Source organism: Hypanus sabinus, chromosome 14 (assembly GCF_030144855.1).
Source record: "Hypanus sabinus isolate sHypSab1 chromosome 14, sHypSab1.hap1, whole genome shotgun sequence".
NCBI lineage: Eukaryota > Metazoa > Chordata > Chondrichthyes > Myliobatiformes > Dasyatidae > Hypanus > Hypanus sabinus.
The window spans coordinates 17,969,784-17,986,217 of record NC_082719.1 but is presented as its reverse complement, the minus strand read 5'-3'; the positions used below and the strand labels follow the sequence as shown (position 1 = coordinate 17,986,217).

The following is a 16,434-nucleotide window of genomic DNA, read 5'->3' as shown; positions in this document are numbered from 1 at the left end:
TGGACTGGTTTGCTGCCGGGAGCGTGGCTGGGAGATCTGTGCGATGGACCTTTTTGGCGTTCCACAGCAAGTCCGCCCGGGCTGCCACCTTCCGGGGGTCACTGAAATCCGCGTCGGACAGCAGCAGGCGTATGTCCTCGGGCAGCTGCTCCAGGAATGCCTGCTCAAACATGAGGCATGTGTGTCCGTCGGCCAGAGACAACATCTCATTCATTAAAGCCGATGGAGGTTTGTCGCCCAAGCCATCCAGGTGCAGTAAACGGGCAGCCCGCTCGCGCCGTGAGAGTCCGAAAGTCCTGAGGAGCAGAGCTTTGAATTCCGTGTACTTGCCATCTGCCGGGGGCGACTGTACGAACTCTGCGACCTGGGCCGCTGTGTCCTGGTCGAGGGAGCTCACCACGTAGTAGTAGGTGATCTGGCGAACGTGGAATTGGGCTTCGGCTTGCTGGAACCATAGGTCCGGGCGCTGTGTCCAGAAACCCGGCAGTTTCAACGAAACCGCATGAACAGAGGCGGCGTCAGTCATTTCTGGTCCAAAAATCGTTTGGACCGTCGGGGTCACCAATTGTAGCGGTGTGCTACACACAGTGCTAAAATTACGACACGGAGTCGGTAACTGCAGTCGAAGGAAAAAACTTTATTCGAAAACTTCAGCCTCACTTTTAAGCCTCTGTCAACCGGCCCCCCATGGCGCAGAGGCTCCAAAGCTCTGTGCTCGCAAACCCCCGTAGGCTATCTAATTGTGAGTCGGTTCGGATACGCCAGGAAATGGGTCGCCACAGCACCATCAATAACTCAAAGGGGGGGTGAATGTGGTGAACATGTGCTAGCACACAGCTCGACCAGCTGTACACCCTTCATGCACAACTTTGCCATCCGGGGGTCACCCGATTTTACCATTTTGTGAAAGCTCGGAACCTGCCATACTCCCTGGAGGACATCAGGACGATGACCAGGGACTGCCAAATTTGCGCTGAGTGCAAACCGCACTTCTACCGTCCTGACACGGCACAACTTGTCAAGGCCACCCGCCCTTTTGAACGACTGAGTGTTGACTTTAAGGGCCCCCTTCCCTCCACTGACCGCAATGTCTATTTTCTCAGTGTTATCGACGAGTACTCACGGTTCCCCTTTGCCATCCCCTGCCCCGACACCACTGCCACGTCCGTCATAAAAGCCCTGCGCCAGCACTTCACTCTGTTCGGGTATCCCTGCTATATCCACAGCAATAGAGGGTCCTCCTTTATGAATGAGGAGCTGCGCCAGTACTTGCTAGCTAGGGGCATTGCTACCAGTCGGACCAGAGTTATAATCCCCGGGGTAATGGCCAGGTGGAGCAGGAGAATGCCACAGTGTGGAAGGCCACACTTTTAGCCCTTAAGTCAAAAGGGTTGCCGGTCTCTCGATGGCAGGAGGTCCTCCCTGAGGCACTGCACTCTATCCGCTCTCTGTTATGTACGTCTACCATTGCCACCCCTCACGAACGCCTATTCTCTTTTCCCAGGAAGTCTGTCACTGGGACTACCCTACCAGTTTGGCTGACGTCCCCGGGGCCAGTGCTGCTCCGGAAACATGTGAGGAGCAATAAATACTCCCCGCTGGTAGAGAGGGTTCACCTTCTACATGCGAACCCCCAGTATGCTTACGTGGTCTTACCTGATGGGCGGGAGGACACAGTCTCCATCCGTGACCTGGCACCCGCAGGTGCAGCAGACCACTACCCTGAAGGCTCTCCGGTAACTATGAACCCTGCACCAGAGGTGACACCGTACTCACCAGGCCCTACACAGACTCCTCACGACACTTGTATACCGGGCGTTTCGTACGCATTTATACCAGGCACATGCGTGAGGGATCACCGGCGCCTAGTGGGCAGGAACAAGCGCAACCTCCGTCCCCTGTGCAATCACCAATGTCGCCGGCATCCGTGCAATCACAGAAGGTGCTACGTAGATCGCAGCGACAGATTCAACCACCTGATAGACTTGACTTGTAAGAAACTTCGCCACATGGGGACTCTTTCAAACAAAGGGGGGGTGAATGTGGTGAACTATGTGCCTGTCTGGACACACCCCCTGCTGACTGCTCCTGTGGCTCCTCCCACAGGCCCCTGTATAAAGGCAATCTGAGGCCTATGCTCGGCCTCAGTCTCCAGGACATGGTATGATGGACACTCACTCCTGGTTCCTTCTTCCAGTCAATAAAAGCCGATATCTCGCCTTACGTCTCAGTGTGAATTATTGATGGTGCATCAATTGTTCTCCAGCCTTATATCTCTTTCACCAATCAACTACACAGCTCTTGACTTTGCACCTCCCCCTCTCCCGTTTTCACGTATCACCTCATCTCCCCCGACATTCTGACTCCCTCCTTCCTTTCCTGTCCTGAAGAAGAGTCTCGGTCTGAAACGCCGACTGTTCACTCCTCTCCATAGTTGCTGCCTCTCCTCCTAAGTTCCTCCAGCATTTTGTGTGTTTTGCTTTGGATTTCCACATCTGCAGATTGTCTCCTGTTTAAACCAATGCGCATGCGTGGTTATCGCGACCAATCCTGGATATCGCGCATGCGTTAAGTAGACGAGAGACTCTCAGCGATCGGACGAGAGGTAAGGGCGAACTCTAGGCGGGCTCTTAATCAGCAGCGTCTGAAACGCGACCGAAGGGCAATTACTGTGATTTCCAGCCACACTGGTACTGCACCCCACGACAGTCCTGGTCCTTTCCCTCTCTCTCAACCCCACGATCCGTACCCAGTCCCAAGGGAACTTTCGACAAATCGGCCCTGGAGCTGCCGCCAGCAGTTTTGGGGCGCATGCGTATTCCTGTATCTTTCGATGGCGGACAGGGAGGTTTCTCTTCGTGAGAGTTTCTGGGTAAGTAGGCAGCCATCGGCGATAGTACCGGCGTTGTCCCGTACAGTCGAAAGAAGTGCGAGCGGATGTATCTCCCAAACACTGCCAAGCTCCAGCTATGTAATTCCGGGGATTATAAACTCGGAACAAAAATATAGTTCCCAGCTAATCTCGGTTGAAGCGTCTACCTTCCAGTCAGTGAAAATGTTAATTAGTGCTGTATGGAAATAAAACCTTCTGTCAGATTTAGTTCTCTCTGGGTAAATAATGATATGAAACACCTTTTGCCTTTATGACAAGTGACTTGTGGCTTTCACATCACAAAAGTGCCGTACTCCAGTGATAATGACCACTGCCTTCCACTTTATATTCATTGGCATTGCCATCGATGAGTTCATCACTGTCAATCAGCTGGTGGGGGGCAATCCAAGTAATTAGTAAATCTCCAGGATCATACATGTAGAAACAAGTGTTCTTTGTCGTGTTGTGGAACATAACCAGAACTTGAAATAATAGACAATAGGTGCAGAAGTAGACCGTTCGGCCCTTCAAGCCTGCACTGCCATTTTGAGATCATGGCTGATCATCTCCTATCAATACCCGGTTCCTGCCTTGTCCCCATATCCCTTGATTCCCCTATCCATAAGATACCTATCTAGCTCCTTCTTGAAAGAATCCAGAGAATTGGCCTCCACTGCCTTCTGAGGCAGTGCATTCCAGACCCCCACAACTCTCTGGGAGAAGAAGTTTTTCCTTAACTCTGTCCTAAATGACCTACCCCTTATTCTCAAACCATGCCCTCTGGTACTGGACTCTCCCAGCATTTGGAACATATTTCCTGCCTCTATCTTGTCCAATCCCTTAATCTTATATGTTTCACTCAGATCCCCTCTCAATCTCCTTAATTCCAGCATGTACAAGCCCAGTCTCTCTAACCTGTCTGCGTAAGACAGTCCGGACATCCCAGGAATTAACCTCGTGAATCTACGCTGCACTTCCTCTACAGCCAGGGTGTCCTTCCTTAACCCTGGAGACCAAAACTGTACACAATACTCCAGGTGTGGTCTTACCAGGGCTCTGTACAAATGCAAGAGGATTTCCTTTTTCTTGTACTCAATTTCCTTTGTAATAAAGGCCAACATTCCATTAGGCTTCTTCACTGCCTGCTGCACTTGCTCATTCACCTTCAGTGACTGATGAACAAGGGCTCCTAGATCTCTTTGTATTTCTCCCTTACCTAATTCTACACCATTCAGATAATAATCTGCCTTCCTGTTCTTACTCCCAAAGTGGATAACCTCACACTTATTCACATTGAACATCATCTGCCAAGTATCTGCCCACTTACCCAGCCTATCCAAGTCACCCTGAATTCTCCTAACATCCTCATCACATGTCACACTGCCACCCAGCTTAGTATCATCAGCAAATTTGCTGATGTTATTCTCAATGCCTTCATCTAAATCGTTTATGTAAATCGTAAACAGCTGTGGTCCCAATACCGAGCCCTGTGGCACCCCACTAGTCACCACCTGCCATTCCGAGAAACACCCATTCACCACTACCCTTTGCTTTCTATCTGCCAACCAGTTTTCTATCCATGTCAATGTCTTCCCCCCAATGCCATGAGCTTTGATTTTACCCACCAATCTCCCATGTGGGACCTTATCAAATGCCTTCTGAAAATCGAGGTTCACTACATCCACTGGCTCTCCTCCGTCTAACTTCCTGGTTACATCCTCGAAAAACTCCCAACAGATTAGTCAAGCATGATTTACCTTTGTTAAACCCATGCTGGCTCAGCCCAATCCTATCACTGCTATCTAGATATGCCACTATTTCATCTTTAATAATGGACTCTATCATCTTCCCCACCACCGATGTCAGGCTGACAGGTCGATAGTTCTCTGTTTTCTCCCTCCCTCCTTTCTTAAAAAGTGGGATAACATTAGCCATTCTCCAATCATCAGGAACTGATTCTGAATCTAAGGAACATTGGAAAATGATTACCAATGCATCCGCAATTTCCAGGGCCACCTCCTTTAGTACCCTAGGATGCAGACCATCTGGACCTGGGGATTTGTCAGCCTTCAGTCCCATCAGTCTGCTCATCACCGTTTTCTTTCTAATGTCAATCTGTTTCATTTCCGCTGTTACCCTCTGTCTTTGGCCCATCCATATATCTGGGAGATTGCTTGTGTCTTCCCTAGTGAAGACAGATCTAAAGTACTTATTAAATTCTTCTGCCATTTCTCTGTTTCCCTTAACAATTTCACCCAATTCATTCTTCAACATTGTTCTTAACTATCTTCTTTCTCTTCACACACCTAAAAAATACCAAAGGACAGAGACAAATTGAGCCAAGTCATAGGTTGATTGAAGTCAGAATAGTCCATTCTCATACAGACAGGAACACAGTCAGAGAATTTGATTGTCAGTCAGAATGTCTGATCAGTGTCTTGTTAGAACATGAGTGCATATAAAAACATAGAAATCCACAATATATTACAGGCCCTTCGGCCACAGTGTTGCGCCGTCCATGTAACCTATAAACTGCCTCGGATTTCCGAACCGCATTGCACTCTGTTTTTCTAAGCTCCATGTACATATCCGTGAGTCTCTCAAAAGACCCTATGGTATCTGCCTCTACCATCATCGCTGGCAGTACATTCCATGCACCTACTATTCTCTGTGTGAAAAACCTACCTTTGACCCTACTTCCAAACACCTTAAAACAATGCTCCTTGTGTTTGCCAATTCAGCCCTAGGAAAAAGCCTCTGGCTATCCACATGATCAATGCCTTTCATCATCTTATACACATCTGTCAGGTCACCTTTCATCTTACATCACTCCAAAGTTCACTCAACTTATTCTCATAAGGCAAGTTCTCTAATCCATGCAACATCTTGTAAATCTTCTCTGCACTCTTCCTATAGTATCCACATCCTTCCTGTAATGAGGTAACTGAACACAATACTCAAAGTGGAGTATAAATAAGGTTTTATATAGCTGTAACATTACCTCACCACTCTTGAACTCAATTCCATGGTTGATGAAGGCCTTCTTAACAACAGTGTTAACCAGCGTTGTAGCTCTGAGTGCAAAATTGACATGGACCCCAAGATCTCACTGATCCTCCACACTGCTAACAGTCGTAACATAATATTGTATTCTGTCTTCACATGTAATGTACCGAAATAAACCACAGCACACTTATCTGGGTTGAACTCCATCTGCCAATTCTGCATCCTATCGATGTCTTGCTGTAACCTCTGGACAACTGTCCAGACTATTCACAACACCCTCAGCTTTTGTGTCATCTGCAAACTTACTAACCCACCCTTCTACTTCCTCATCAAGATCATTTATAAAAATCACAAAGAGAAGGAGTTTCAGAACCCATCCCTGCAGAACACCACTGGTCACCATCCTCCATGCAATTTACAAACCATCTACAACCACCTTTTTGCTTCTGTGGGCAAGCCAATTCTGGATCCGGAAAGCAAGGTCTACTTGGATCCTTGCCTCATTATTTTCTGAATGAGCCTCACATAAGGAACCTTATCAAAAGTCTTACTGAAAGCTATGTACACTACATCCAATGCTCTACCTTCCATCAGTGTGTTTTGTTACATCCTCAAAGAATTCAATCAGGTTCCTAAGGCACAATCTGCCCTAGACAGAGCTATGTTGACTATCCTACATCAGATTATGCTTCTCCAAATGCTCATAAATACTGCCTGTCTGCACCATCTTGAACAACTTGCCCTTCACTGAAGTAAGAACCACTGGTCTATAATTTCCGGGCTTATCTCTACTCCCTTTCTTGAAAAGGGAACAATGTCATCTAATCCTCTGGTACTTTTCCGCTCCCTATTGATGTGCAAAGATCATTGCCAGAGGCTCAGCAATTTCCTCCCTCACTTCCCACAGTAGCCTGGGGTATAGTTCAAGCTGAGAACCCCCAACTTGAGCAGAAAGTGGTTAAAATTGTGACGCCATGATGAAGGGAAAGGTAAACTTAGGTAGAGGGATAGGTAGATGGGAGAATGGATTAAGGGGTATGATTAACTTATGATCAATTGTCTTATAGGTACCTTATGTTACTGAGCAGTCAGAAAAAAACTCTACCCAGCAACAGATGACGCACCAGGCATTGTTCTATAAAAGTGCTGAGCATAACTAAATATGGGTATAGAATGATTGAAGGGGCATCTCAAGGCATAACTAAATATGGGACAGAACGTTCGAGAGAAGGGGGAGGTGCCAATATGAGGAACTTAGGTTGTATCCAGGCTAGTCTTGGCAAAAATAATTATAACTAACCAATAATGATTTTACATCTAATTGTATCTTAGCATGTGATCGAAACTATTCGAAAACTGTATTAACTCACGTAATTACAATATTTCCTGTAATGACTGCTGTTATAAATTGTTCAGAATTGTGTTTTGGGTGAGGGCAGTGTCCGGACTGTCTCTTTGGGATATCAGTCTGTAACTTCCCCCATAGCATGCTATGAATAAAAGGTAAAGTTTGACGAAGTATTGGTTGTTTTATGGTTTTACTGAATTTGTGGTACCTTGTGTTATTGCACCGGGTCGATCCGCCTTTGACAGCCGAATCTCCTATTCAGAGGAGATCATATAGAAACATGTAAAATTATGAAAGGAATAAATAAGATAGAGGCAGGAAAGTTGTTTCCACTGGTAGATTAGACTAGAACTAGAGGACATCGCCTCAAGATTCGGGGAAATTGGGATGGAGATGAGGAGGAACTGCTTTTCCCAGAGGGGTGGTGAATCTGGATTTCTCTGCCCAATGAAGGAGTGGAGGCTACCTTAGTAAATATATGTAAGACAAGGTTGGATAGATTTTGGCATGCTATGGGAATTAAGGGTTTTTGGGAAAAGGCAGGTAGGTGGAGATGAGTCCATGGCCAGATCAACCATGATCGTATTAAACAGCGGAGCAGGCTCAGATGGCCCACTCCTGTTCCTATTTCTTATGTTCTCACCACAGACTAAAAATATGTCCTGAAATATTGTCCTTCAGCCATTGATGTCTTTTGCAAATATATTTTTTCTTTTTACAATATTTTTATTCAGAAGAAAAACACAAGATTTACAGAGTGCAACACATAGATACATCTCAACATAACTTGTGTACATTCATATATTGTAATAAAATTGATCAAAATGTTATAGCATAACACGTAAAGGTATACCACTCTGTAATCAAAAATTTAAAGATAGGTCATATATCATAAAATAAATTTTTTATTTATAACCAACTACCAACTACCAAAAAAAAACTGATGGATGATAATGGATAATTAGAAAAAAAGTATTCGCTTAAGAAGAGAAGATAAAAATATACTTAAAAGTCTTTGCACTGTTAAACTTAATAAATTGGAAAAGTAATTTAGGAAAAGTCCCCAGATGTCATAAAAAGATTGTTTCGAATTTAAGACTGAGCATCAGATCTTTTCTAAATTTAAATAAGACATAATATCATGTAGCCATTGAAGATGTGTAGGAGGGGTAGACTTCCATTTAAGCAAGATTGCTCTTCTTGCTAAAAGAGAGGTAAAAACTAAAACCTGTAGGTTAGTATTTAAAGTTATATCTTCATTTGCAGTAATACTGAACAAGGCAGTAAGGGGATTTGGGTTAAATTGGACCCTAAAAAGTTGTGAGAAGGTATGGAATACTTCCCTCCAAAATGTTTCAATTTTAGGGCAAAACCAAAACATGAATTAAAGAGGCATCAGCAGAGTTGCATCTATTACATAGTGGAGAATCATTTGGATAAAAACTGGACAGCTTCTGGTTAGAAATGTAAGCTCTATGAACCACTTTAAATTGTAGAAGAGAATGATGAGCACAGAAAGATGATTTATTAACCCGGTTAAGAATTTTATTCCATCTATCATCAGAAATCTGACAATTTAGGTCATCCTCCCAAGCTTTTTTTATTTTATTTTTACAGGTTTGAAATGGCAGAACACTTACGTACGGGAATCTCAAGCCCGTTTTTCAGACTCTGTCTGGATATTTAAGGAGTGACCAAATATTCTCTTTGCATCACCAACACTTCTGCTGTCGATCCTTGCAGATGAAGAAGTATCTCATCCCAGATGGAAATGTATTCTGTCTCTGAAATGAAGTTTTCTGTTTTAACTCTGTGAAATTCACTGGAACCAGGAGCTGAGAACACACCAGCATTTGTTCACTGGAGATCAGTTCTTCAACTGCATTGATTGTACAAGGGATTCAAACATCTGACTTTCTGAATTGCCAGAGAATTGATCGTAGTGAGATATCATTCTCCTTCTCTCAGTGTGGGAAGGGATTCACTCACAGGCTACCCACAGACACGTCAGTGAGTTCACAGTGGGGAGAGGGCAGTCACCCACTCTCTGTGTGGGAGGGGAACTACTCAGTCATCCAGTCTGAAGATACATCAGCAAGTTCACAGCATAGTCAGATGCTCCATCTGTTCTGCAAGCGGGAAGCATTCTGTTATTGATGCTAAAGGTATGTCACAAAATTCACCAGTGAGAGGACATTGACCTGCTCGGATAGTGGGAAGGCATTCACACACTCAACTACGTCACAGTGACACCAGCGAGTTCACACCAGGGAGAAGCCATTCACCTGCTCTGAATGTGGGAAAGCGTTCTCTCAATCATTTCAACTGAATGAACACCAGCAAGTTCACACTGAAAAGATGCCATTCACCTCCTCAGACCGTGGGAAGGGATTCATTCGCTCGTCCACACTACATAGACACCAGCGAGTTCACACAGGGGAGAGGCCATTCATCTGCTCAGACTGTGGAAAGGGATTCACTCAGTCAAATCACCTACTACAACATCAGTTAGTTCACACTGGGGAGAGACCATTCACCTGCTCAGAATGTGGGAAGGGATTCATTCAGAGTTCTCAGCTCCAGACACACCAGCGACTTCACACTGGGGAGAGGCCATTCACCTGCTCAGATTGTGGGAAGGGATTCACTCGGCGTTCTCAGCTCCTGATACACCAGCGACTTCACACTGGGGAGAGGCCATTCACCTGCTCAGTCTGTGGGAGGGGATTCACTCATTCGTCCAACCTACAGAGTCACCAGCGAATACACACTGGGGAGAAGCCATTCACTTGCTCTGACTGTGGGAAAGGATTCATTCACTCATCTCAGCTCTTGAAACACCAGCAAATTCACACTGGGGAGAAACCATTCATCTGCTCAGAATGTGGGAAGGGATTCACCTATTCAGCTCAACTGAAACAGCATCAATTTGTTCACACTGCAGAGAGGCCGTTCACCTGCTCAGACTGTGGGAAAGGATTCATTCGGCATTCCCTTCTACTGACACACCAGTTAAATCACACTGGGGAGAAACCATTCATCTGCTCAGAATGTGGGAAGGGATTCACCCATTCAGCTCAACTGAAGGAACATCAGCGACTTCACACTGGGGAATGGCCATTCATCTGCTCTGAATGTGGGAAGGGATTCACTCGGTCATCTCGACTGAAGGTGCATCAGCGAGTCCACACTGGGGAGAGGCCATACATCTGCTCTGAATGTGGGAAGGGATTCACTCAGTCATCTCAACTGCAGGTACATCAGAAATTTCATACTGGGGAGAGGCCATTCATATGCTCTGAATGTGGGAATGGCTTCATTCAGCCATTTCAACTGAAGATACATCAGCGAGTTCACACTGGGGAGAAACCATTCAGCTGCTCTGAATGTGGGAAGGGATTCACTTGGCAATGTCAACTGACTAATCATCAGCGAGTTCACACTGGGGAGAAGCCGTTCACCTGCTCTGAATGTGGGAAGTGTTTCACTTGGTCATCTCAGCTGAAGGTACATCAGCAAGTTCATACTGGGGAGATGCCATTCAAATGCTCTGAATGTGGGAAGGGATTCGCCCAGTTATCCACACTTATGAGGCACTACCGAAATCACAGTAGGGAGTAACTGTTCACCTGCTCAGATTGTGGGAAGGAATTCACTCGGTTATCTGACTTTAAAGTACATCAGAGAATTCACACTGGGGGATGCCACTCACCTGTTCTGAATGTGGGAAAGGATTCACTCAGACATCTCAATTAAGGCTATAAGATATAGGAGCAGAAGTAGGCCATTTAGCCTTTCCAGTCTGCTCAACCATTCAGTCATGGGCTGATCTGATTCTTCCACTCATCCCCACTCCCCTGCCTTCTCCCCATACCCTTTGATGCCCTGGCTAATCAAGAACCTATCTCTCTCTCTCTGCCTTAAATGCGACGAATGTCTTGGCCTCCATAGTTGCTTGTGGCAACAAATTCCACAAATTTACCATTCTCTGAGTAAGGTTCTCTTCATCTCTGTTCTAAATGGATATCTTTCAATCCTGAAGTCGTGCCCTCTTGTCATAGACTCCTCTACCATGGGAAATAACATATCTAATCTGTTCAGGGCTTTTAACATTCAGAATGTTTCAATGAGATTTCCCCCCACCGCTCCCACCATTCTCCTGAACTCCAGGGAATACAGCCCAAGAGAAGCCAGATGCTTCTCGTATGGTAACCCTTTCATTCCTGGAATCATTCTTGTGAATCTTGTCTGAACCCTCTACAATGCCAGTATATCCTTTCTAAAATAAGGAGCCCCAAACTGCATATAATACTCCCAAGTGTAGTCTCACGAGTGCCTTGTAGAGCCTCACACCCTACATCCCTGAGGCTCAGATCACACCCCTGCTCTTATATTCTATACTTCTAGAAATTAATGCCACCATTATATTCACTTTCTTCACCACTGACTCAACCTGGAGGTTAACCTTTCGGGTATCCTGCACAAAGACTTCCAAGTTCCTTTGCATCTCTGCATTTTGAATTCTCTTCCAATCTAAATAATCATCTGCACATTTATTTCTTTCACCAATATGCATGACAATACATTTTCCAACATTCAAATGCATTCTGAATGGCATTCTGGTACAATGCCAGAATCTATTGACAACTTCATTGCCCATTCCCTGAAACTATCTAAATCTCTCTGCCGGCACTCTGTTTCCTCAGCACTACCTGCTCCTCCACCTATCTTTGTATCAGCAGCAAATTTAGCCCCAAATCCATTCATCCAATAGTCTAACTCAATGTCATACATCGTAAAAAGCTGTGGTCTAAACACCAATCACTGTAGAACTCCAGTGGTAACTGCAGCCAGCCAGAATCCCTTTATTCCCACTCTGTTTTCTGTTGATAAGCCAATGCTCCACCCATGCTAGAAATTTCCCTGTAATTCCAAGGGATTTATCTTGCTAAGCAGCCTCATGTGAAGCACCTTTCAAAAGCCTACTGAAAATCCAAGTATACTACATCTACTGCATCTCCTTTGTCTACCCAGCTTGTAATTTCCTCTAAGAATTGCAGTAGGTTAGTCAGGCAGGATTTTCCTTTCAGGAAACCATGCAGGCTTTGGCCTATCTTGTCATGTGCCTCCCGGTACTTCGTAATCTCATCCATACCAATCAAGTCCAGCAAATTCCCAACCACTGGTCTGTAGTTTCTTTTCTGCTACCTCCCACGCTTATTAGAACGCCAAGATGCATTCCATCAGGTCCAGGAGATTTATCCACCCTCAGACCATTAAGCTTCATGAGCACCTTCTCAGGCATAATTTTCACTGCATGTACTTCACTTCCTGACATTCTTTAATGTCCAATATACTGCAGATGTCTTCCACCATAAAGAGTGATGCAAAATACGCATTCATTTCCTCTGCCATCTTTGTGTCCCCCATTACAATATCTCATTTTCGATTGGTTCTATATCGATCCTCAACTTTCCTTTACCCTCTCCATTATGTAACTCACTTCATCCATTGGCTTAATATTTGGGATGATAGCCCCTGGCCCAGCCAAACTTAAGAAATCTTGTTTGTGTGGATGCCGCGCGATGTGTCCCCTGTTACAAATCAGTATGCAATAACAAACTGCACACAATATGTGATTAAACAATTGAGCTTTATAACTCTTAACTTGACTATTTGGTTAGTAAAGAGAAAAAAAACGAAAAAGGGCCCATTCTCATGAACAAGTCTATTGTGCAATGTAACAACTGATAAGCTGTTCATCTACTATCGACCTCCTCCGATCCTTGCTGACCTTCAGACCTTCACTCCAAGTCCACTCTGTCCGAGGCCTACCAACTCTCTCCATTCGCGTCTTCTCTCCTCTTCTCTCCCTGGCAAAAGACCTGTGAATTTGTGGCTCCCAGACACGCAAAAAAGAACAACATCCTGCTCATTGGCTAGCATGCCCAAGTATTGCTAGTTATAACCCAAACATTGCTGCTACAGAGAAACCATTACCTCAGCAGTGGAACATTACAAAGAAGCCATTACATTAGCAGCAAAACCTTACAGCATGTTACACTTACAAAATGCTTTTGTATCTTCTTGATATTAGTCACCAGCTTCCTTTCATAATTCATTTTTTCCTTCCTAACGACCTTCTTAGTTCCCTTCTGCAAATTTGTAGAAGCTTCTGAATCCTCTATCTTCCCACTAACTTTTGCTTCCTTGTCTTTTGCTTTTACTTTGGCTCTGACTTAACTTGTCAGCCACGGTTGTGTTCTTATTCTGTTTCAAAATTCCTTCTTGTTAAGAATATATCTGTCTTGCACTTCTCTCATTTTTTGCAGAAATTCCAGCCACTGCTGCTCTGCTGTCCTTTCTGCTAGAGTCCCTTTCCAGTCAACTTTGGCCAGTTCCCCTCTCATGCAAATGTAATATTTATTTCACTGAAATACCAACACATTGGAATATAGTTTCTCCTTCTCAAGTTTCAAAGTGAACTTGATCATATTTTGATCACTGTCCCCAAGGGTTCCTTAACCTTAGCTCTCTTACAACCGCCAGATCATTGCACAACACCTAATCTAGCACAGCTAATCCCCTAGTGGGCTCAATAACAAGCTGCTCTAAAAAGCGATCCCTTCGACATTTTGTAAATGCTCTCTGTTGAGGTCCAGTACTGGCCTGTTTTTCCCAATCCTCTTTCCTATTAAAATCACCAACGATTATCATGACATTGCCCTTGTGATATCCTTTTTCTATCTCCTGGTGTAATTTGTAATCCACACCTCGACTGCTGTTTTGAGGCCTTTATACATCTGCCATTAGGATCCTTTTAACCTTGCCATTTCTTACCTCCAACCACAGAGACTCTACACTTTCCGATCCTGTGTCATCCTTTTTCTAATGATTTAATATTTCTTACACACAAGGCCACACCACCCCGTCTGCCTTTCTTTCCGATACACCGTATATCCTTGAATGTTCAGCTCCCAATGACAGCCATTCTTTAGCCAAGTTTCAGAGATGGCTACACCGTCATACTTGCCAATCTGTAGCTGAATTTCAAGATCATTCATTTTCATTCTTATGCTGCGTACATTCAAATATATCACTTTTAGTCCGGTATTGAATGAGCATCAGCGAGTAAACACTGGGAAGAAACTGTTGAACTGCTCAGTCTGCGGGAAGGAATTTACTCAGTCATCTCAACTGAATAAACATCAGTGAGTTCACACTGGGTAAATGCTGTTCCTCTTTTTGAACTGTATTTGAATTCATACTTTCATCTCACTTACTGACACACCAAACTTTACAGCAGTGAGAGTACATTGACCTGCTCAGAGTGTGGGAAGGCATTCGCACACATCCATACTGCAGAGACAGTGGCGGGTTCACACTGTGGTGAGGGTGGTCACCTGCTCTGAATGTGGGATGGGTTTCAATCATTCATTCATCCTTGTGTCGCACTACTCAGCTTTGACCCATCGATAATCAGAGAAATCAGAAGATTGAGAGGACATAATTCACTCAGGTTCGCCAACCGAGTATTAAAGGCAATTGTTCAGGGCAGGTTATTTTTGAGCTTTGAGCAGTGGCCAGTCAGCATTCAGGATTGATTATCAAGAAGATGTTAAAGTTGGGCAGGAGCAAGTGGAGTGGCCAGTGTCAGAGTGGAGACTTTGAGGATTTACTTCTGAGGTTTCAGTGAGGAGAGCATTCAGTTAGCGAAGGCAAAATCATCATGGAGCTAAGACTTTTTTTGCCCACTTTTTTACATTTGCTCAGTTAGATACCAGGCGGGATAATGGAAAGCTCCTCTTGTGGGATGTGGGAAGGCAGGGGACCTTCCTGTGTCCCTGATAACTGCACCTGTGAGAAGTGCATCCAGCTGCAGCTCCAAACAATCTACATTAAGGAGCTGCAGCTGGAACTGGATGAACTCCAGATCATTTTGGAGGCTGAAGAGGTGATACGTAGGACAAAATAGAGAGGTAGTTGCGCCCAAGGTGCATGGCACAGGAAACTGGGTGACAGAAAGGGGCAAAAAGAAAAACAGCAAGTGCAGTTTACCCCTGTGTCCATCTCCCTGTACAAAACATATATCAATTTAGACACAGTTATAGATGGTGGGATGACTTAGCAAAGGGAAGTCACAGCAGTAGTCTGGTGCTTAGTCTGGTTCTGACTGAAAGCACAAGGGTAGAGAAGAGGTGAGTTGTGGTCTGAGGTGGATTGTTAGCTAAGGGAGCTAACTGGATGTCCTGTGTGTGAGAATGAGATTCCAGGATGGTATATTGCCTCCTTGTGTGCTCGGGTCTGGGACATCTCCGATCAAGCGCTCAACATTCCTAAGGAGGGTGAACAGTGAAGGTCATGGTCCATGTGGGTACCAATTACATGGGCTGGGAGTAATGAGGTTCTGCAAAGAGAGCTTAGGGAGTGAGGTGCTAACTTAAAGGGCAGCTCGTCCAGGGCTGTGATCTCAGGACTGCCATCTGTGCTACTTAGCAGGAATAGGAAGAATATACAGTTTACCACGTGGCTAAGGAGTTGGAGCGGAAGGGAGGGCATAAGATTTTTAGATCATTTGAGCCCATGGAGATATCTGTGTGCCCAGGAGTTTGAGTGCATTGGGGAAGAGGGGACGTCACTGATGAAGGCTGAAGTGAGTTGACGAGTCTCTCTCTCTCTCTCTCTCTCTCTCTCTCTCTCACACTCTCACAAACACATGCACTGGAGTGTGAGGGAGGGGAGTCAGAAGAGAAAGGGGGAATGAGGAGGATGCAGTTAGGGCTCTTCACAAAGTTCCACACTCACCCATGCCTCCCTGTCTGGAATTGGTCCCATTCCCTTCATCAGGCTGGGGCGAGCATTGAGTTGCATTGCTAAGATTTTTATTAATTGTTTGATAGCATCTGGTTAACACACTTTGATAATAAATGTACATTGAACTTGAGCATTGAAATGTATTGTTTGTGAAATATGTACTGATGAGAAGTGGTCTCAGTGAAGGTCCGAGAGTGGGAAATGAACCAGTGTTCAGCCCCACTTCTCCGTGCCAGACAAGAACCCCTATGGGAGTCTATCCCATCTGTCTGTGCTTGACATGTCTCACTGTAAAGTTTCCTCTTTCTGTCCTTGTCTCGGAATCTTTTACTTTCCTTCTGAACCCCAATGTCGATCAGGAGCCCACTTTGTCAAGTACATTCGCTCATGGATG

General features: G+C 45.0%; 1 protein-coding gene across 2 annotated transcripts; it reads left to right on the top strand.

The window, feature by feature from the left end:
* The first annotated feature begins 546 nt into the window (after positions 1-546).
* Positions 547-16,170, top strand: LOC132404569 (zinc finger protein 615-like). Of its 2 annotated transcripts, none has more exons than XM_059988801.1 (2): positions 547-2,605; positions 8,844-16,170. In XM_059988801.1, exon 2 carries the CDS (start codon positions 9,585-9,587, stop codon positions 10,845-10,847), a length of 1,263 nt encoding a protein of 420 aa, XP_059844784.1. In that variant the 5' UTR covers positions 547-2,605; positions 8,844-9,584; the 3' UTR covers positions 10,848-16,170. The 2 variants fall into 2 exon arrangements, with proteins under 2 accessions (XP_059844784.1, XP_059844783.1); XM_059988800.1 differs by having other exon boundaries at positions 547-2,872.
* Positions 16,171-16,434: the final 264 nt, after the last annotated feature.